The sequence below is a fragment of the Balaenoptera borealis genome (genome assembly GCF_965194805.1).
Source record: "Balaenoptera borealis genome assembly, chromosome: 11".
NCBI classification, from domain to species: domain Eukaryota; kingdom Metazoa; phylum Chordata; class Mammalia; order Artiodactyla; family Balaenopteridae; genus Balaenoptera; species Balaenoptera borealis.
Genome location: NC_138868.1, coordinates 3,830,336 through 3,850,640, shown reverse-complemented (window position 1 = coordinate 3,850,640; position 20,305 = coordinate 3,830,336). Strand labels below are relative to the sequence as shown.

General features: G+C 50.7%; 1 protein-coding gene and 1 long non-coding RNA gene across 7 annotated transcripts; one reads left to right on the top strand and one right to left on the bottom strand.

Annotated features, from left to right (window-relative positions):
* Positions 1–364: 364 nt before the first annotated feature.
* Positions 365–9,905, bottom strand: LTO1 (LTO1 maturation factor of ABCE1). 6 transcript variants are annotated; one of them, XM_082342771.1, is made up of 6 exons: positions 9,729–9,905; positions 8,227–8,332; positions 7,040–7,110; positions 3,717–3,834; positions 3,325–3,433; positions 365–1,900 (listed from the first exon to the last, which is right to left on the bottom strand). In XM_082342771.1, the coding sequence occupies exons 1-5, from the start codon at positions 9,776–9,778 to the stop codon at positions 3,365–3,367; spliced, it is 414 nt and encodes a 137-aa protein (XP_082198897.1). In that variant the 5' UTR covers positions 9,779–9,905; the 3' UTR covers positions 365–1,900; positions 3,325–3,364. The 6 variants fall into 6 exon arrangements, with proteins under 6 accessions (XP_082198897.1, XP_082198896.1, XP_082198894.1 ...); XM_082342770.1 differs by having other exon boundaries at positions 368–1,900; positions 3,321–3,433; XM_082342768.1 differs by lacking the exon at positions 365–1,900 and adding an exon at positions 2,187–2,824 and having other exon boundaries at positions 3,321–3,433.
* Positions 9,841–14,682, top strand: LOC309606127. Its single transcript, XR_014231669.1, has 2 exons — positions 9,841–9,911; positions 10,202–14,682. It is a non-coding gene; the product is annotated as an uncharacterized lncRNA (long non-coding RNA).
* The last annotated feature ends 5,623 nt before the right edge of the window (positions 14,683–20,305 follow it).

The window sequence follows — 20,305 nt, the reverse complement described above, 5'->3', positions numbered from 1 at the left end:
CAGGCCCCCATCTGCCGGGGTGAGCGGGCCAGGCAGCGACCCCACCTCATAGGCTTTGTGGACACTTCAGTGACCCAAGGAAGGTCAAGGCGGCCACGAGCAGCCACTCGGTAAATAAGACTTCTTATCCCTTCCTCCAAATCACTTCATTCTTTTCTCACCACTGGGTAGAGAAAAACAAGCTGAACGTGAAGTAAAAGTAAGCGTCCGGGGCTGGGATCTGGCCTGTGGGTGGGTGTTTCCCACCACCCACCACGGTGCCTCTGAGAGTATAGTTCCAACGTGGTAAGTTCAGGGGGAGGATGGATTAGCCTGCTTATTCCCAATTACTAATGTTCTAAAAAATAAAATGAAGTAACTTCAACTTTTTTTTTAATAAAATTTATTTATTTATCTATTTATTTTTGGCTGCGTTGGGTCTTCGTTGCGGTGCGCAGGCTTCTCATTGCAGTGGCTTCTCTTGTTGCAGAGCACGGGCTCTAGGCACGCGGGCTCAGTAGTTGTGGCTCGTGGGCTCTAGAGCGCAGGCTCAGTAGTTGTGGCGCACGGGCTTCGTTGCTCCGCACCATGTGTGATCTTCCCGGACCAGGGCTGGAACCGAAGTCCCCTGCATTGGCAGGCGGATTCTTAACCACTCTGCCACGAGGGAAGTCCCAAAGTAACTTCAACTTTTAAGTGAAATGGCCTTCTTCTCTCCCAAGTTAAGTCCGTCCAGGCAGCCAGACAGGGTGGCTATTACAGGCCACCCTGTATTCACCCTATGGCTGAATTATGTCCCCACCAAAATTCATGTTGGAGTCCTGCCCCTCAGAACCTAGAATGTGACTATATTTGGAGATGGGGCCTTTAAGGAGGTCATCAAGGTGGGCCCCAATCCAACAGGGCTGGAGTCCTTAAAGCAACACCGACACACACAGGGATGACTGTGTGAGGACACAGGGAGAAGACAGCCGTCTACACGCCGAGGACAGAGGCCTCAGGAGGAACCGGCCCTGCCCACACCTGGATCTCAGATTCCAGCCTCCAGGACTGGGAGACAGTGAATGCCTGTTGTTTAAGGCACCCACTGTGCGGCATTCGCTATGGCAGCCCCGGCTGACTAATAATGTGGCACAAAATATGCTGGGAATTTCCGACAGGGCAGAGCAAGTAGGCCAGAGCCGTGGGAAATCTACGAGCCCCTGGAAAGGGGTGAAATCCAACAAGGGTTAATATCCAGCAGGACCAGGTGTACATGCACAGGAAGGGGTGGGGTGGGGTGGGGTGGGGCGGGGGGAAGGCAAGCAGGATCCCTTCGCCTGCTAACAATGGAAGCCCTACCGAAGTGGCCTTGAACCAGGGCGTTCATCAGCTCCTATAACCGAGGCTGGCAAGCAGAGCGCCTCTCGGGGGTCAGTCAGCACAGCTGCTCGGCAATGTCCTCGGGCTGGGTCCTCTCTGGCTGGGCTCTGCCATGCCCAGGTCTGGCTTCATCCGTAGCTACTTGCAAGCTGCCTGTCATAATTCCAGGTGTCGCATCCCCACAGCACAACTTCCAAAAGAGATACCATCTCTCTCAAGAGTGATGTGACCTTTCCCAGAAGCCCTCGGGTGTCCTCCACCGTCTCATCAGCCAGAAGAGCAAGCTCCCTGGACCCCATCGCTGGAGGTGGCATCACAGGAGCAGAGTGGTTGTGACGCGAACAGGGGCTCTGTCTGTACTGGAATCCAGAACATCTGTCTTGGGTGACCAAGGGGTCCTGGAAACTGGGTCTCATCCTCCAAGAAGGAGCCAGGCTGGCACAGGTCAAGTCCGGTGTCCAGGGGCCCTGAAGATGATCTATGAGGCAGCTCGGCCCCGCGGGATGGGGGAGAGGAAGTGGCGGCCGGCTGCTCTGGCTGACACCTGGCGTGGGAGAGGCTGAGAGGAGAGAGACGGAAGGGGTGGGGGGGAGTCAGGTTTGGGGCAGGAGAGGTCAGTGGTAAACGCACGTGGTGGCTGGCCAGGGGCAGCAGGACCCGACCCCTTCCTGAACATCACGGAGCGCCGTCCTGTCGCGGCAGCTGCCGCCATGCATATTAATGAAACACGCAGACACAAACACAACAGAAGGCTGTTCAGTGCGACCCTGGCACCTCAACCCCAAATATCACGGAGAAAGGAATGAATTCGCTAGATGTCGCATCAAAAATGGTCCCAGACGGCCTTGTGCTTTAAAATATACTCTTTTGTTTTTTCAATTATAAAAATAATACATTATCCAAACAGATTGCTTAGGAAGCACAAAAATCCACCCAGGAAAATGACAACAAAAGCCCCTCCATCCCACCAGCCAGAGATAAGCGCTGCTGGTGTCTGTGACGAAGGCGCACCTGGGGCCGTGCACCGCGTACAGATGATGCCTTTTAAGTCCAGGCAGAAGACAGAGAACTCACACCAGAAGGCAGGCTGCAGCAAGGCTCCGAAGTTTCTGCACATAGAGCGGTGGCCTTAAAGTCTCCTCCCCGTGACCGTTTCTGATGCTGCAGAGCCCCACCCACCCAGGGACACAGGAAGAGCACGTCCCGGCTTCCTGGGGACAGGGCTGGCCTCTGCTCCTCTCAGACAGACACCCACGGCCATGGGCACATGAGATGCCCCAGGGCTCCACGGGGCGTAGCGGGGACCTGCGGGCAGGGACCCCGAGCCTGTGGGCGCGAACGTGCATTCCAGAGCGGGCACCAGGAGACGGGGCTGGAGTCCCAGCTCTGCCGCCCACCGCCCTTGGACCAGGCGGTCTCTTGGGCCTCAGTTTCCTCGTCTATAAAATGGGAATAACGCCTACCTCATGGGCTCCTGAATGGACTACACAAAACATGAGAAGCAGGTCACAGCACTGGCACATCTCAAAGGTCAATAAATGTCACAGTACCCATCACTCCTTCCATTAACCTGCTTCATGTCAACCCTGTGGCTCTCATTTTTTAAAAAACTGTCCCTCTGAGCGCTGACCAACGCCCGGGGGGTAAAGGGGAGGTTTATCCTATCCAGAGCCAACCCGAATCTAGATCCAGCCAGGCCTGCCAGGTGACGAGAATCCGTGAGCCAGGGGCCTGGACCCTGGACCAGAGAAGAGCAGCCCGGTGAGGGCTCTGTCAGTGCCGCGTTCACGCTGCAGAGCAGACAGGGTCCAACAAAGGACGGGCCTATGTGGAGGGGCCCCGTGGGGGGCACCGAGGCCACCCGGCAGACCTCGGGGGAAGGAAGCCCTTTCAGCGGCCAAGCTGGAACCCTCCCTGCAAAACAATGAATCCCCCATCATTGTTTTGCCTTTAATCACATTTTTAAACACTTAACATACGAACATCTGTTCCCTGATGTTTCGTCTTTGTGCATCTGTCATCCTCAAAATGAAAGTCCGGAACCTTCTGCACTAACTTTAAAGTCGGGATGGACGTTTAGTAATGAACAAAGCTGAAAACACAAAAGAAAACAAATGTTTTTTTAAATTAGAGCAGAACTCTCGCTCTCTAGCTGCAGCTCTACTTGTCTAGGTCACCACCCTTCAAGAAGTTCTCACACCTGTTCCCTAGACGGTCCTCGGTTTCCTTACATCGACATACACAAGGATTTGCTTTACTGACCATTTATATGTTACCGGTGGCCCCAAAACCATTAGCAAAGTGAGCCCCCAGGGCTGCCCCAGCTACATCTGAGAAAGGCCCCCTGATCAAAAAGAAACACACAGGACACAAACCTGCTTAAATTTCCCTCTAATTCTGTCTAAGTCTTCATGAAGTTTATCGTAAGTAGGATCATCATAAGGGAATTTCTGAATCATTCCAATCAACGATTCTAAGACCTTCATCTTTTTGCTGTAAAACACAGAAATAAATCCTTTTAGCCCTTCGCACACGACAGGCTCAGCTTGTGTAACAGCAACGCCGCTCGCCGGCTTTAAGGTGGTGGTGCTGAGCGTGTCTGGCCTCAGGCGCTGGTGACTGACTGTCATCACACTGAACAACCTTTACTCACCTGGCAATGTGAGCCCGCCCACAACTGCGTCCCGACATCAAGAGCGAACTGACCTTACAGGGACGGCTCCATCCGGACCCAGTGGCCAAGGCAACACCGACCAGCACGCCAACCGCCGGTCCCCAGGCCTGACCCCAGAGCAGACAGAAGCGGACGGGAAAGAGTGCCGGGCGTGGCCTTGCCTGCTCCGGACCTGGGGATTTTCCAGGATCTGCAATCTTCACGCTCACGGCCTCTGGGAGTTTGACAGCAGGTAAACTGGCAAGCCCCCTCCACCCATAGGGCAGAAACCAGTGGCTGGTGTTTGAGTTCGTCTCCCTTTCCCAGGAAGACGAGGAGCTCAGCTGGTGGGCGGCCTGGACAACCGCCCCAAGGCACTCAGGTATTTCACATCTCCGAGCCTCAGCGTCCACATCTGTAAAATGGGGCCTCAACGGCCACCTCCCAGGCTCTCAGGAGGATAAGCCCAGAACGTGCTACAGAGTAGGGGCTCGATAAACGTCAGTCTCCTCGCTTCATTTGGGAGGGTGGGTGCCCTCTGGGTCGCGGGCAAGCGATCCTGCCGAGCCGCCTCCCCCGACCACATCTGATCCCCAGGGTGTCAGGAGCATGCCAGATATCTGATCCCTGGCAATCTTGAAGGACTCATCCTTAGGATGAAGCAACAGCCATTCAAAGTGACCAGGACCTGCTCACATTTGCGGTTTTTAAACCAGTTCAGAAGAACTATGATGGCCACCTCTTGGAGAAAACACAAAACCGCAAAAGGTCAGAGGGAGTTAATTAAAGCAACAAAGCACTTGGTTTCCAGGGAGTTGGAAGGCAGATGCCAACATGTGGGAAACGGGAAATGGCTGCACCTGCCACGATACGACGACTACCACCCACTCCCAACTCTGCAAGCGCGACGGGTCGTTCCTGCCTTCCCGGGTCAGTGAAGCTACTCCAGACACGCCCAGCCCGTCGCACGGTCAAAGCCAGTGCACGTCAGGAGGGTGTGACCCGCTCACGGCTGGTGTAAGGGAAAGCGCCTTCACCAGGCTGTGGAAGGGGCAGAGGAGCGTCTCAGGCTGGGTCAGAAAGCTACAGTCACCTGATGAAAGGTCGCCATCCTTCAGGCTGAGATACGGCTCTCCACACAGCTTCTCTCGTGTGAAAATTCCCTTAGCTCACTGAATGATAACACACATGGCAGGTGTTTCTCTTTTAACATCCTTACTTGAAACATAAAGAAGCAGATCCTCTGCCCGCCTTCTACCATTTTTAAAAAAACTGTACAGACTTAGAAAATCCAAAAACCATTGCTCTAAGATAAAGGGTCTTAGGCTGTGTTTCAAAGGGCTCCCCGGGCTCGCTGGTGGGGTGGGGATGGCGGGGCGGCGGGCCACGGGCCCTCTGATGCACAGACCGGGGGCGCGGCTTTAGGAAGGGAGGGAACCCCTGCCCTGGGGTGTGGGTTGGCAGCCCCCGGGTGCGAGACCCTTCACACCCAGTGCAGGGCCCTCCGTGAGCCGCAGATGCCGGTGCGGGGAGAAGGGGAGGCTGCCGGAGCATTCCAAGTCCGTGCGCCCCACCCCGCCTTCGTGGGCCGGGAATGGGGGGCACGCTCCGCTCCGACCGCCGCCCAGTGGCGCCCAGGGCTGGCAACCACTGTCCCAACCTGAGCGCCAGCTACCCGCCCACTCCCACTGAATTTTCAGAGGAAAATCTCCCCAAGATGGCCCTCGGCTGATGGACGAATCCGGTCAACTCCCACTTGCTCAGTGACGGGACAAGTCAGAGAGAAGGCGACCCCACAATCACCCAGACTCTGTCTTGAGCATCCCTGCTCTGACATTTCAATATGGCTGTGGCCCAAGTTCTAGAAATTCAAAATATTCCAAATAAGATGACAGATCACGTGGACGGGGGAATGCCAGCTTCCCTGCTCTGTCATCCACTCTCCTGGCACCCCTCCCAGGCCAGGCAAAGCCACCAGACATCAAGATGATGCAGAGCAGCCGCCGAAGCCCAGTGTCGGCTCCCATGAGCGGCAGGACGGCCTTTCACATAAGGGTGCGTTTCCAGCTTAAGAGAGAAGACCGGGGGTGGGGACAGGGTCCCGGGGCTTCAGGAAGCAGCACCCAGCAAGAGCACGCTCCAAAGGCTACAGACGGGCTTCCCTCGTGGCGCAGTGGTTGAAAATCCGCCTGCCAATGCAGGGGACACGGGTTCGAGCCCTGGTCCCGGAAGATCCCACACGCCACGGAGCAACTAAGCCCGTGCGCCACAACTACTGAGCCTGCGCTCTGGAGCCCGCGAGCCACAACTGCTGGGCCCATGTGCCACAACTACTGAAGCCCGCATGCCTAGAGCCTGTGCTCCACAACAAGAGAAGCCACCGCAATGAGAAGCCTGCACGCTGCAACGAAGAGTAGCCCCTGCTCGCCGCAACTAGAGAAAGCCTGCGTGCAGCAACAAAGACCCAATGCAGCCAAAAATAAATAAATAAAAAAAAAAAAAAAAAAAAAAAGGCTACAAACACTACAAATAACAGCTCATGGTTACTTAGTGCTTCCAGGTACCTGACACCTGTGAACCACATGAAATGGGTCATCTCATTAGCAGACCTTTCAGCTACATTAAAAAACCCAGGGACAAGGGAGTCACCATTTCTGAGCCCTGATCATACCAAGACTGTTCTGCTCTGTTTGCTAGAAGCTCAGAGGAAAGATGAATGAGAAGATAGTATCATTTTCATCGTGGTTTGACGAGCAGGGTAACTAAAAGCCACTTAGCGCCCTAAGGTCTCCAGGGAAAAGGCAGGGGGATCCGAGGACCCCTGGGAAGTAATAACAACGGATGTTCACCCAACACCAGAAATGCGCCCGGCGCTTTCTAGTTACTATTTCCTGTAAACCTCATGACAACATTTCAGGTTCAGCCTGGTTATTTCCCCATTTTACAGATGATGAGACTGAGACACTAACCGCCCAAGGTCAGAGTGAGCTATGAAACCGGAACTTCCCATCCAGACACCGAAGAAGAAAGAAGGCTCAGCTTTACCTGTCCTTCTCGGTGGTGCAGCCGTGCAGGAGACATCTCCAAGCAAAAGCAAAACCTTGGTAGCACCCGATCTGTGAATTTACGAAACATTCAAGAGTGAAATGACTAACAGCTATACTTGATCTAAATATCTAACTCTCAAATCAAAAAGGCGGGGTGTGGGGGCCAGGGGGCAGTGGTGCTTCTTCTCTTGCTGTTCTGGAAGCACCCATTGGGCACCAGGCTACAGAAGTTGGAGGTCACGTCACCAGCGGGGCAGCCGGCCTCCAAGGTGGCCCCACTGGACCCCACCTCCCCACCCCCGGGTATTCCTGCCCTGTGCGGTCCCCTGACTGGATCGGGGTGACCTTGCTCAGCAGGAGAACACACAGGAAGAGGCAGCACACGACCTCTGAATCTAGCCACTAGCAGACAATGTCACCTCTGCCCTGCCGACGTGGGTCACCCGCACAGTGTCACGAGGACACTCAAGCAGCCCTGTGGAGAGGTCCACGCGGCGAGGACAGCCGCGGGAGCAGCCACGTGAGAAGTGGCTCCTCCAGCCCCAGCAAGCTCTCAGCTGACTGCAGGCTGGCTGACTCTTAACTCCAGCATCCAGAGAGCCCGAGCCGGAACCGGCCGGCTCAGCTGCTCCTGGACCACAGACCCTCAGAATCCATGTGAGACGATAAACACTGCTTGTCTTAAGCCCACGTGTCTTGTGCTGATTCGTTCTGCAGCCACAGACACCTAATACAGTCCTGACGGCCTCAGACGTTACTGCTTAGGGCCAGTTATCTCCGTAAGTGAGGGCCAATCTAGGTCGAAGGGCCGGAGAAAAGGAAAATCGGGGATTTTATGGAACTCCAACAGAAATATAAACGGCATGTTTTCACATGACACAGGGCGCTCAGTCTCTGGGGGAGGATTCAGCTGGCTTAAGACACAGGCCAGCACCATGACACTGGATGTCGACTGAGGTGAGGGGGGCCTTGTTTTCTCTTTCTCCAGCCCACCCGACTTCATCATCTCCACACAGCAACACCCTCTGCGGGTTCCCTTCTGAGATGATTTCTCCGTCAACGTTCTATCTAGCCTACTGCCATGGGAAGAGGCCTGAAGTGGTGGCTCGATCATACTGATCATCAAGGCAAATTGTCAATGGTCAGAGAAAAGGATTCCTTTCTAGGTGCGGGGGTCCCACTTACCTCGGATCCGATTTTAGCTCCATGTAACGTGCCATACTGTCTTCCTTCAATCATGCCCAAACTACTTCCTTTTTCATAGCCTTCCTGATAACCTTCCCCGTGAAACCTGCAACAGAGGAGAGGAAGCGTGAGCAAATAAACAGGAGAAGGTGCATTCTTCCTGCAAAAACTTTCCTCTTCCACATCACCCAGACCCAGCAAGACAAGACCTAGTACTGTAGAAAAAGAACAAAATTTAAGCCAGAAAACTTAAGTTCCAATCTCAGCTCCACCCCTCCCTAAGTCTCTCCGTCTGGCAAGTCGCTGTAATTCTGGAAGCCCCATTTACCTCTTCTACAAAGAGGAAGGTGGGCCAAATCGGTGATTCCCAAACCTGGCAGAATATCAGAAACACACAGGAAAATTTCAAAGATACAAATTCAGGGGCCTCACCCCTCGTATTCAGTTAAGTCTGGAGTAAGGCCCGGGAATCTGCTTTTCAAAATCTCCCCGGTAATTCGTCTGCAGCCAGGTCCTCGAGCCCCAGTTCTGCGTCTGTAAGCTAGACTGCTTGGTCAAGTGCTTCAAAAAAAAAAAAAACAAAAAAACAAAAACTCTGCAACATGTACCGGGCTTTCCATCACATCTCAGGAGACTAGCAAGGAGAAACGCCATCAGATGATCACAAAATGTACCGTGACCGTGGCGCCTGCAGTAGAAAAAAGGCTCTGACTCTGAAGGCCCAGCAGTGTAACTGGCACCATCATAACCTGCAGTCACCAAAGTGAAAGGGGTGTGCGGGAGCGCCCAGTGAGGCCGAGGGGATAGCTCCCACTTACTGGCTGTGGGGCCCTGGGAGTGACCTTGCCTCCTCCTCTGAAAGACAGGGTGAAGGACAGGATCCACTTCACAAGTAGGGCTAAAATAAATAACGGGATACAACGCTTAGCTCAGCGTCCAATTCACAGCGATCTCCAAATAAACGTCAGCGACTGTTTACTGTTCACTCTCTTCCTTAACTGACATCTATTGATGTCTCAAGTGGGCAGGGCACTGGAAGACAGCCACAAAGCAACCAACAGCTCCCCCGCCTCCCCGTCACAGCCCTAGGCGCTCCCCGGGGGCTCAGGAGGGAAAAGGATGACGCCTGACACCTTTAAGAGCGTGTCCGTGAACGCTGCCGTATGTCCTACCGCTGAGGAACAAGAAAAACGGGAAGCGCCCAGATGGCAAAGGCCCGTCCCACCCGAGGAAGGGGCGTCCCTGGAGGGAGGCAGTCACCAGGCCGAGCAGATGCGTGAGGCAGCCCCGGACGGGGGAGGCGGGTCTAGAGGGGCAGCTGGGCACGTGGCGCTCGCCCGAGAGGCCGATGAGCAAAGGAGAAGCAGCAGCATCTCGGGCCCTCCCGCGCCAGCCGCCTTCTGAGCCACAGCGCGTTCCCCCAGGGCCCGGGCGGCCGCCGCAGCCCAGCGGCTGAGAGCAGACCTGCCCGGGTGGGGGCCCGGCCCAGCCCCGCTACCCACCTCTCATCCGCCATCACGATGGCTTCGAACATGTCCTGACTCCCGGCCATGGCGGCAGCCGGCCCGCCCCTCGAGCTCCGGCGCCAAGCGCTGCGGCCGCAGACACACGAGCCTCGGGCACTGACTCACCGCTTCTGAGGAGGCGAAGTCCACTTCCGGGGGCGGCCGCGCGGGGCAGGCCGGGTAAGGACGGCACGCGGGAGGGCTCAGCACGCGCCGGCGCGGGGCCAAGCCGCGTGCGCGGCGGCGGCGCTGGGCGGAGCTGGGCCAGGACGCGGCCCCGCCCCGAGGCCTCTTTGCCCCGTTCCCCGGCTCCCGCCAGGGGTCAGCTGCTCCCCGGCTGCATCATCTACCTGGCTGCGAGGGGGGATGGGGGGGGGGTGGAGGGTGACCCGGGGTGGGGGGTTGACCCGGGGGGGTTGGGGGGGACCCGGGGGTGGGGGGGACCCGTGACCTCACCGTCACAAAACCAGGCAGATGCAACCGAACTGCCAAAAGCGGCTTGGAAGGAATCAGGGGAAAAAACTGGAAAAGTTACCAAAGAACCAACGCCTCCGGAGGCTCTGCCAGTGGGGTTTTGAGGGGAAAAGTTCCAGGAAGGGCAATTCCCGGGTTGGAGACACGACCCAGAGGAGAGTGGCCCGGTCCCCCACCGACCCCGACCCAAAGCCAGGGGCCACCTTCCAGGACGACGTCAGACTTGAGACCCCGCCTACAATGCCATTAAATCCATGTTAACAGTAATCCAGGGACTGCACGCCTTTGTCCAAGAAACGCAGGGCTGACCCGACCCCAGGGAAAGTGAAACAGCAGCAGGTGACAGAGAAACAGCCTGGTCGTCTTAACACTCGCTGGGAAAGGCATTGTACATGTTGAAACTTGATTGAAACTCTATAGTTTTTTGAAAACTGGAAATAAAAGTTTTTGTGTTTTTATTCTTGCAGTTGTTTGATTGTAAAGCAAAAGCAGAGTAATTCATAATTCACGTAGAGAGTCAAGAATCAGCACAGAAGGGTTCATGGTTAACAGCCACCGGTGCCCTCACTCCAGCCGGAGGCATCCCTGCCTCTTGAAAAAAATAGCTTCTGGCTTTAGTCCTCCCATTTGTCATTGCCATGACAGGTACTTCCTGAACACGATTTTTAAAAGGTACTTCAAACTATCAGCCACAATAGAACATAGATATGAAATACCAAAAGCATTCCCATTAAAATCGGGAGTTAAACGAGAATGCCTTTATCACGTGCCCATTGAACGCATCTAGGAGGCCTAACCAACGCAGTAAAATTGAGCAAAAAGTCTATCCAAAAAAAAAAAAAATCCAACAAACTACTGTTATTTGTAGGTGTGATGGTCCATCTAGAAATCCCCAAATAAGCATTTACGACACTCAGAATTCGTAATAGAGTTCAGCAAGTAGCTATGTACATGATGAATCGCCAAAAAAATCACTTGCTTTCTATTATTCTAACACTAATTGGTAGTAGCCTGAGCAAGGATGACTGGGGAAATCCACTTTACCAAGGTCACAGTAAATTTCTTAGAAATAACAAGATTTGAGCAGGACCTATACAAAGGAAACTACAGCTATACCACCACCCTGGATGGGAAGAAATGCAATACCAATCAGTTTCCACATGATCTGGGGAGAATGTGTCAAATTCTAAATTTCATCTGGATGAATAAATTGATAAGAATAACTAAGATGTTTTTGAAAGAGAGAATGATATGGAGGGCTTGCCGTACCAGATTTGAAAAGATAGAAGTCTCCGTAAAAATATTGTAGCATATTGGTTCAAGAATAGACAGATGAATGAAATAAGATGGAATGGCCTGGAAGGAGACTCTAGGAAATGTAAAACCTTTGCACATGATAAAAAGCACCACAAATTAATGAGGAAAGGGGATATGCATCAATCACTAAAATGGGAAAATTTGTGGTTTGGGAAAAGTCAAGTTCCATTTAGATCTCATCCCATTCATCAAAATAGTTCCAAATGAATTAAAGACTTTTTTAAAAAGACATTTAAAAATTTAGGTGGAACATTCAGGTAAGCGCGGAGATGCATTTTTTTTAAAATATTTATTTGGTTGTGCCGGGTCTTAGTTGCAGCAGGTGGGCTCCTTAGTTGCGGCAGGCATGTGGGATCTAGTTCCCCGACCAGGGACCAAACCCGGGCCCCCTGCATTGGGAGCACGGAGTCTTATCCACTGCACCACCAGGGAAGTCCCTGGAGATGCAATTTTTTTTTTTTTTTTTTTTTAAGAAGGAATGCTACCCAGCTCTTAGGGCTAAACTGACCCTTTTAGTCAGCTGGTTCTTTTTATTTATTTATTTATTTATTTATTTATTTATTTATTTATTTATTTATTTATTTATGGCTGTGTTGGGTCTTCGTTTCTGTGCGAGGGCTTTCTCTAGTTGCGGCAAGCGGGGGCCACTCTTCATCACGGTGCGCGGGCCTCTCACTATCGCGGCCTCTCTTGTTGCGGAGCACAGGCTCCAGACGCACAGGCTCAGTAGTTGTGGCTCACGGGCTTAGCTGCTCCGCGGCATGTGGGATCTTCCCAGACCAGGGCTCAAACCCGTGTCCCTTGCATTGGCAGGCAGACTCTCAACCACTGCGCCACCAGGGAAGCCCTGGAGATGCATTTTTTTTTTTTTTTTTTTTTTGAGATGCATTTTTAACACATGAAAAGCCACGGAGGACATCACGAAGGAAAAACCAATGCAAATGTGGTAATGAACAAAATTAAAAACTAAAGAACAATCTGGGGATATATTGGTCATAAATTTTATAACTAAAGGAATAATATTTCTGGTTTATAAAGAACTTATTCAAATGCATAAGAAATAAATGCATCTTAACGGGAAAAAATGGGCCAAGGACTTGAATATCTAATTCACAGAAAAGAACAACAGCTGACTGGCAAACAAAAGTATAGCAAAGACAGACTTACTAGTAGTAAAAGAATGAGAATCGAAAGAAAAAGTCGACTTTTTTACCTTTTTAAAATTGTAAAAAAAAAAAAAAATCATCTTTTTTAGAATGAAGATACTCTCAATGCCCATGGATGCCTAAGTTAAAGCTACCTTTTGGTCCAGCTGTTTGAAAAGATAGGAAGGGCATTTAAAATGTTTTTTACCCTTCCACCTAGTAATTTCACTTCTAGGACTTCGGCTCAAGGAAATAAACAGAGAAAAGTGAAAATTTTTTGTACAGCGCTGTCCATTGCAGCATGATAGCATTATCTGTAAAAGCCAGAAAGAAAACCAGCTTATGATGACAAAAGGGAAGATGATACATGTATGGTAGGATATTCATACGGAAGACTCTTAAGCAACCACCAAAAATAATATTTGAAACAAGAGTAATGTCACAGAGAATGCTCGTGATGTTTAAGGAAAGAGAAAAAAACTCTGGTACACCTGAAACTAACACGATACTGTAAATCAACTATACTTCAATAAAAAAATTAAAATTAAAAAATAGAAACAAAAGGGGAAAAAGAGAAAAAACTCTACATATACTCCAATTCCATCAACATTAAACAATTATGCTTTTAAAAAGACTAAAGTAAGCACACCAAAATGTTAACGGTGATTATATCTAGATTTTGGAATTACAGTAATTTTTAAATTTCCTTTTATATTTTTTCTAAGTACTCCATGTTCGCACAGTGAACACGAGTGACTTCTATAAGAATAAAAACGTCCAAAAAAATATATTTGGGGAAGATGAAATGAAATAGACTTTGTATTATTTGTCCATTAAATGTCTTTTCATTTTTAGCTTTTTTTTTTTTTCGTAAGCAAATCAAATCACAAAACATTTGGGTTGTAGGAAAAAGAGCCAAACAAGAAAGCAAACAAATCCACTCTCCCACCACTCTGGCCACCGATTCATTTTTGCTAATTTTGTTACATTTTTCCCGTTGAATTTCCACACAAAAATAATCTTCATATATATACAACCTTATATCCTTCCCATACCCACTTCACACTGCATTACAAACATGTCCCAAGTAAGGGAACTGTTCTCTTATTACGACATACATAAAATACATGTCCTGACCATAAACCTTATCAGCTGAAAGAAAATAAAACAAGCTATATCTTTTGGCATAGGGAAACAGATATGTGATGAGAAAAAAAAAAAGAGACCAATCACAAGATAAAATTCGTGGGTATAAAGATTTGTACAGAAGACCACGAGTCAACCTCAAGCTTTTTAAAAAAGTGTGCAAAGCTTTGAAAGATTATATGCATTACAAATATCAACATTATTCATTTCACACTATTAGTTTGAAAATTAAAGCTTTAGAGGGTTCCCCGGCTGTGTTCCTAAAATATTGTTTTTAACACAGATTGTCTTAACATTGAAGGATAAGAGTTTGATTACATTATCTTGGATTTTCAATATTGTATTCAGAAATTGCTTCCTTTTGCAATAAGGGCCAGACTTTAAAACTAGGGCCTTGAAGGTAGAAAAAGGCAAAGTTTTAAAGTTCAAATATAATTTATTTCAAAAGCCTTAAGTAAGTTTCAAATTTGGTGCCCATGTTAGCAACTGAACCCATAAAAAGTAGGCAGGGGACTTCCTGGTGGCACAGTTGTTAAGAATCCGCCTGCCAATGCAGGGGACACGGGTTCGATCCCTGGTCCAGGAAGATCCCACATGCCGCGGAGCAACTAAGCCCATGTGCCACAACTACTGAGCCTGCGTGCCACAACTACTGAAGTGCACGCACCCAGAGCCCGTGCTCTGCAGCAAGAGAAGCCACCACAATGAGAAGCCTGTGCACTGCAACAAAGACCCAACACAGCCAAAAATAAATAATGATAAATAAAATTTGAAATATATATCAACTAAAAAAATTTTTTAAACACAATATTGTGTTAATTTGGACCCAACACAGCCAAAAATTAATTAATTAATTAATTAATTAATTTTTAAAAAATAGAAATGTTTTTAATGGAAAAGAATATGAAAAAAATATATGTATAGCTGAGTCACTTTGATGTACAGGAGAAATTAACACAATATTGTAAATCAACTATACTTCAATAAAATTTTTTTAAAAATAGAAATGTTTGCGTATTCTTGTTCAAGTTCAAAGAGAACCAGGTGGATATAACTAAAATGAAAAACAAACTTCATCAAAGCTTATTGGAAAGTGCTGACTTATTAGAATTGATTTTTTTTTAATTTTATATTCACATGAAATACTAGGCAGCCTCCAAAACTAACCAAACAAAAACTGATCTGTAGCTGTACAGTGGTTAACCTGGAAACACATCCATTTTATTAGGACAAAAAAAGCAAGTTAAAAACAAAATGTGTCATTTGCTCCTATGGTGGTTGAAGAAGAAACCTGCAAGCGTATTTTTTTAATATAAATTTATTTATTTATTTTTGGCCGTGTTGGGTCTTCGTTGCTGTGCGCGGGCTTTCTCTAGTTGTGGCGAGCGAGGGCTACTCTTCGTTGTGGTACGCGGGCTTCTCATTGCGATGGGTTCTCTTGTTGCAGAGCACGGGTTCTAGGCACACGGGCTTCAGTAGTTGTGGCACACTGGCTTAGTTGTTCCGCAGCATGTGGGATCTTCCCGGACCAGGGCTCGAACCCGTGTCCCCTGCATTGGCAAGTGGATTCTTAACCACTGCGCCGCCAGAGAAGTCCCCTGCAAGCATACTGACTGGTTTTATTATATGTTCAAAAATAATCTGCAGGAGGGACTTCCTTGGTGGTCCAGTGGTTAGGACTCTGTGCTTCCACTGCAGGGGGCATGGGTTCGATCCCTGACAGGAGAACTAAGATCCTGCATGCCTCGCGGGGCCAAAAATAAGTAAAGAAAATAAATTAAGAATGACTTTAAAAAATAATAATAATCTGCAGGAACAGGGTCCCTTTCCTAGTGTAGATTAACTCTATCCAAGTCCTAGAGTTACAGAGCCCCTCTCTGGGGGATAGGATTGATGAGATTATAAGTAATCTTTATTTTCTCCTTTATATGTGTTTATGAGGTTGTTTTTTTTTTTTAATCACAAAGTAATATCGCTTTTCATAATCAGGAGAAAAAAAGGATTTCAATTTCTTAAAAGGAAGTCATTAAATGACAACTCACTTCCAGGAAACAAACCTCCGTCTTGTTCTCTATTCATCACACATAAGTGAGAACACAGTTGGAAAAAGAGGCGTGCTTCGGGCTTTCATCCAAGTTTGACCCCCTGGGGCAGGGGGCACAGAATCCAAGGGTTGAGTCCCTTTCAGGCTTTCTGTTGGATTCTCTTCTGCTCCTTCCCTGCAGGAGGCGCTCTGGAGCCTGCCTGCAAGGGCCATTTTCCACCTGCCTCCCCAGGAACCCTCAGCAGCCACAAAGTAGAAGACCTGGGGTAGGGGTGGGGGCCTGAGCTGTGACCAGTGACCGTGAGCAGGCAGGGGTCCTCTGAACACCCACCTGCTACAGAAGGGTCCTGGCCCCGCCACCCCCAAAGCAGCAGGGACCCCTGGGTGGCTGAACGGCATAGGCCAGTGCTGTGCAGGACAAGCTCTGAGATGCGGGCCATACTGTGTGACCCCAGCCTCCCAGCTCCTAATCACCCATCTTTCTGGCTCGGCTCCGGGATCCACAGGGACAGAGCCATCGCTTCCCAATGCAGGAAGAAGAAACGGTGGTGGCCGCCACTTCCTTTCTTGAAAGGAGAGTCCTCCGAGCAGGCAGGGCCAGACTCCCTGCCTCCTTAAACCCCGGGCCAGTCTCAGGGGAGTCACATGCAGCTAGAGAAGCAGAGAGATTTGGGGAAAGTAGCACAAAGATGTGACAACAAGCCCTCCAGTGAGGGGGGCGTGGAAGTCTAAGAGGAGACTTACTTTTCACTCTTGACCTTTGTGTTAGTCAGGCTGGGCTAGGCTGGGCTGCGAAAACAAAGAAACCCTGCCGTTGCTGTGGCTTAACCCGGGAAGGGTTATTTCCCACTTACGCAGACTCCAGTATGGGCCAGGCAGCAGTTTCTCCAAAACCGTGATTTTCAAAGTAAATAAAGTTTGAAAAGACAATAGGAACGTTTGGGTGTTAGCAGATACCAAAACTGCAGAGCTTACTTTGCACAGGGTCTAGCACAGAGTAGATGCCCAACAGATGGCTGTTGAATAAATAAGTGAGGGGACGCGGGCGGCTGAGAGGTAACCCCCTCAGCTTTGGAGGGAGGAGGGGCCAGAGGCCACCATGGCTGTGCTTGTCCATGGCCTGCAGGGTCATTCCGAAAGAGATAAAGGGTTTTCTTTATCAGAGCTCAGGATGGGAGCCAGCCCTTCAGAGCTATACTACACCTGTGGCTGAGGAAGTAGAGCCCCAGACCAATCCATGACCGGTCCAGGCCTGGCATGGTCTTCCAGAGAGGGAGGGGTCCGGCCGAGGCCACGTGATGGGCGAAGGCACAAGCCAGCTCTGCTCCGTCCCCTAGCGTAGGGGGCGTGTAAGACTCATGACACCCCCCCCCCCATTTGTAGAGACGTGGATGGATCTAGAGATTGTCATACAGAGTGAAGTAAGTCAGAAAGAGAAAAACAAATATCGTATATTAACGCATATATGTGGAACCTAGAAAAATGGTACAGATGAACCGGTTTGCAGGGCAGAAATAGAGACACAGATGTAAAGAACAAACGTATGGACACCAAGGGGGGAAGGGGGTGGTGAATTGGGAGATTGGGATTGACATATATACACTAATATGTATAAAATAGATAACTAATAAGAACCTGCTGTATAAAAAATACAATTCAAAAAAAAAAAAAAAAAAGACACATGACCCCCCTGTGGAGGCTCTTGAAGGTCTCCACAGGGCTGACACCCCTTCCTTTCTTCAAAGGGGCCTCAGCTCTGAGCCTCCAGTGTCTGCCTCCAAGGGCTGTGGTCCCCCCTGGCCGGGGACCCCTCTCTGGACTTTTCCTCTACTGCGCCAGCAGCCCTTCCCCCTCCACGCACCCCCGCCCCATTCCTCCCCAGCTGGAGGGCAGCATCCGGAAGAACCCCAGTCAGGCCCAGAGTGCGGTCTTGGGCAACAAAGGGTGGGCAGTCCCCTCAACAGCCTTCCCTTCCCTCCTTTGCTTGGTGGCTGGTTCTGGTCCAGGAAACCAGCTTTTGCAGCATCTGAAATGCAGTCTCACCCACTGGGCATTGGTGGAATTGCCCTGGCCATGCCTCAGTTTGCCCATCTGTAAAATGGGAGGAATACTGATACCCACCTCGCAGGGCTGATAAGAAGATGAGTATCTGGCACGCGGGCAATAGAATAAATTCATAAATATTATAAATATAATACATTTAAAATGTCGTGTTGCAGAAGGGATGGAGACTTCCTCACCTTTCGCACTCTCCCCGCGTCCACGATCCGAGGTTCTCCCGCCTCCCATGGGGGTTGTCTGCGAAGGAGGGCGGGTGGGCGGTGGCTGATCAGTCAACCACAGGATGGGACAGAGGATGGGGCGGGCGGGAGCCGCGGACACGCTCCTCCGGGTCTCGAGCCCGCGCGGGGCAATTCGCACACCCGCCACCGGGGGGCGCCATTGCGCTTCGGACCGGCTCCCGCCCCACTTGGGCCGCCGCCGCCCCGCAGCCAGGGCTCAAGCACCCGCTCCTCTCTGCCCTCCTACGGGTTCTGGAACATTCTTCTCCGGAGCTTCCATTTCCCCAGCCGGGACACCATAACGACGATAAGGACCCACTGTGTGTCAGACCCTCTTCGTAGGTCATCACTGTCATTCTTAAAAGCAGCCTTGGAGATGGACTTTATCAGCATAACTCACAGAGGCTCTGGAAGGGTACGCGGCTTCTAAAAGGCAAATGTCACAGCCCGGTCCCCGGGCAGACACCTGTTAAACCCGACTCAGCCCCTGCCTACCCATCCCCCACCGGGGACTGATCAGGGGGCCTTGGTCCACCGTCCCTGTCGGCTCGGAGCCCTCAGATCACATATGGGAGAAAATGTGGGCCAAGTGACAGGTTACCCAGTTCTGATGCGAGAAGCGAGGTTACAGAGTCCCGCCTTCCAGGTCCCCCAGGGGTGCACTCATGTCCTGGAGCTTTGCCCCGCCAGGCGGCTTGAGTCTGGGCCCAGCTACCCGCCAAGGTCTCAGACTCCTCATGGGGGGGTCCAGGCTTCAGCATCAGTCGCTCCACCTGGGGCCCAGGGGCTGTGAGCAGAACAGCTGACAAAGAGGTGACCCCCACCAGCCCTCATGTAGGGGGAAGCCCAGGCTGGTTGGTGTCTGCCACGCTGTGGGCATGGCACTGTCACCACCCGTTCTCAGTCTCCCCTAAAGTAAATTGAGGTCGGAGGTGCTGTTGAGTCTGAGTCTGTGCCCAAGTGTGTGTTAAAATTGCCCCTGGGTAGATACATTGAGAATGCAGTCTGGCAGCCTCTGGAAATGTTTGTAATGTGCCTGCCCTTTCATGCAATTCCACGTGTGTCTGTCCAACTGTCGTGGGTTGAATGATGGCCCCAAGAAGATATGTTTAAGGCCTAACCCCAGAATTTGTGAATGTGACCTTAGTTGGAAAAAGTGTCTTTGCAGATATAAGAATCTTAAGGTAAGAACACCCTGGATTACCCACATGGCCCTAAATCCAATGACAAGTGTTATATTGTGACACAGAAGAGGAGACACACAGAGGAGAAGATGAGGCAGAGGCTAGAGGGATGCGGCCACAAGCCCAGGGACACCTGAAGCCCCCAGAAGCTGGAAGACGCAAGAAGGATCCTCCCCCAGAGCTCAGGAGGAAGGGGGGCCCTGCCGGCACCTTGATCTCAGACCTCTGGCCTCCAGAACTGGGAGAGGACAAATCTGTATTGTTTTAATCTCCTAGCTTGTGGTCATTTGTTATGGCAGCTCTAGGAAATGAACACAGCACCCTGGAAAATGCTTGCTGATGAGCACGGAGAGACATGTTCAAGGATGTTTCTAGAGTACTGCTGATAAGAGGAAAGCATCTCAGCATCCGTGTGCCTCCACAGTCCATGGTGCCGAGAGCGGTCCACGCGTAGGACGGAATCCTGTGTAGGACGAAGCAGGCTAGTTTAGTTGTCGTGGTCAGGAAGGTCTGCAATAAAGTGAGAGGGCGCAATCACTCCAGGCAGAGCCTAAGGGTGAGTGGTCAGGTTGGAGGAGCCATCAGAAGGCCAGAGAGGCTGGTAGAGGGATGGAGTGGGATGGAGAGAGGGGGGAGGTGAGGGCAGGGAGAGGAGAGCAGTGCGGCAGGGGATTACAGGGCTTGGGACCGCGGTGGTACCAACAACGGATGTAGCAATGCGCACAGCCCGGGATGGGTGGGAGAGTGAGCCGGGGTGGGGGGATTGGGGAGGAAGATAGACTTCTTCTTTGCCCAGAGAATTTGCTTTTTCACAAGAATAACTCATGCATCTTTATTAGTGTAATTAAATACACACCTTTTTAAAAGGAATCTCACGTGGAATCCAGGGACCCAAGTCTGATCCCCCATTTTACAGGTGGGAAGGTGGAGGCCCAGAAAGGACCAAGCTCTGCTGCTGGTGTCATAGCTGCGGCCAATGAGG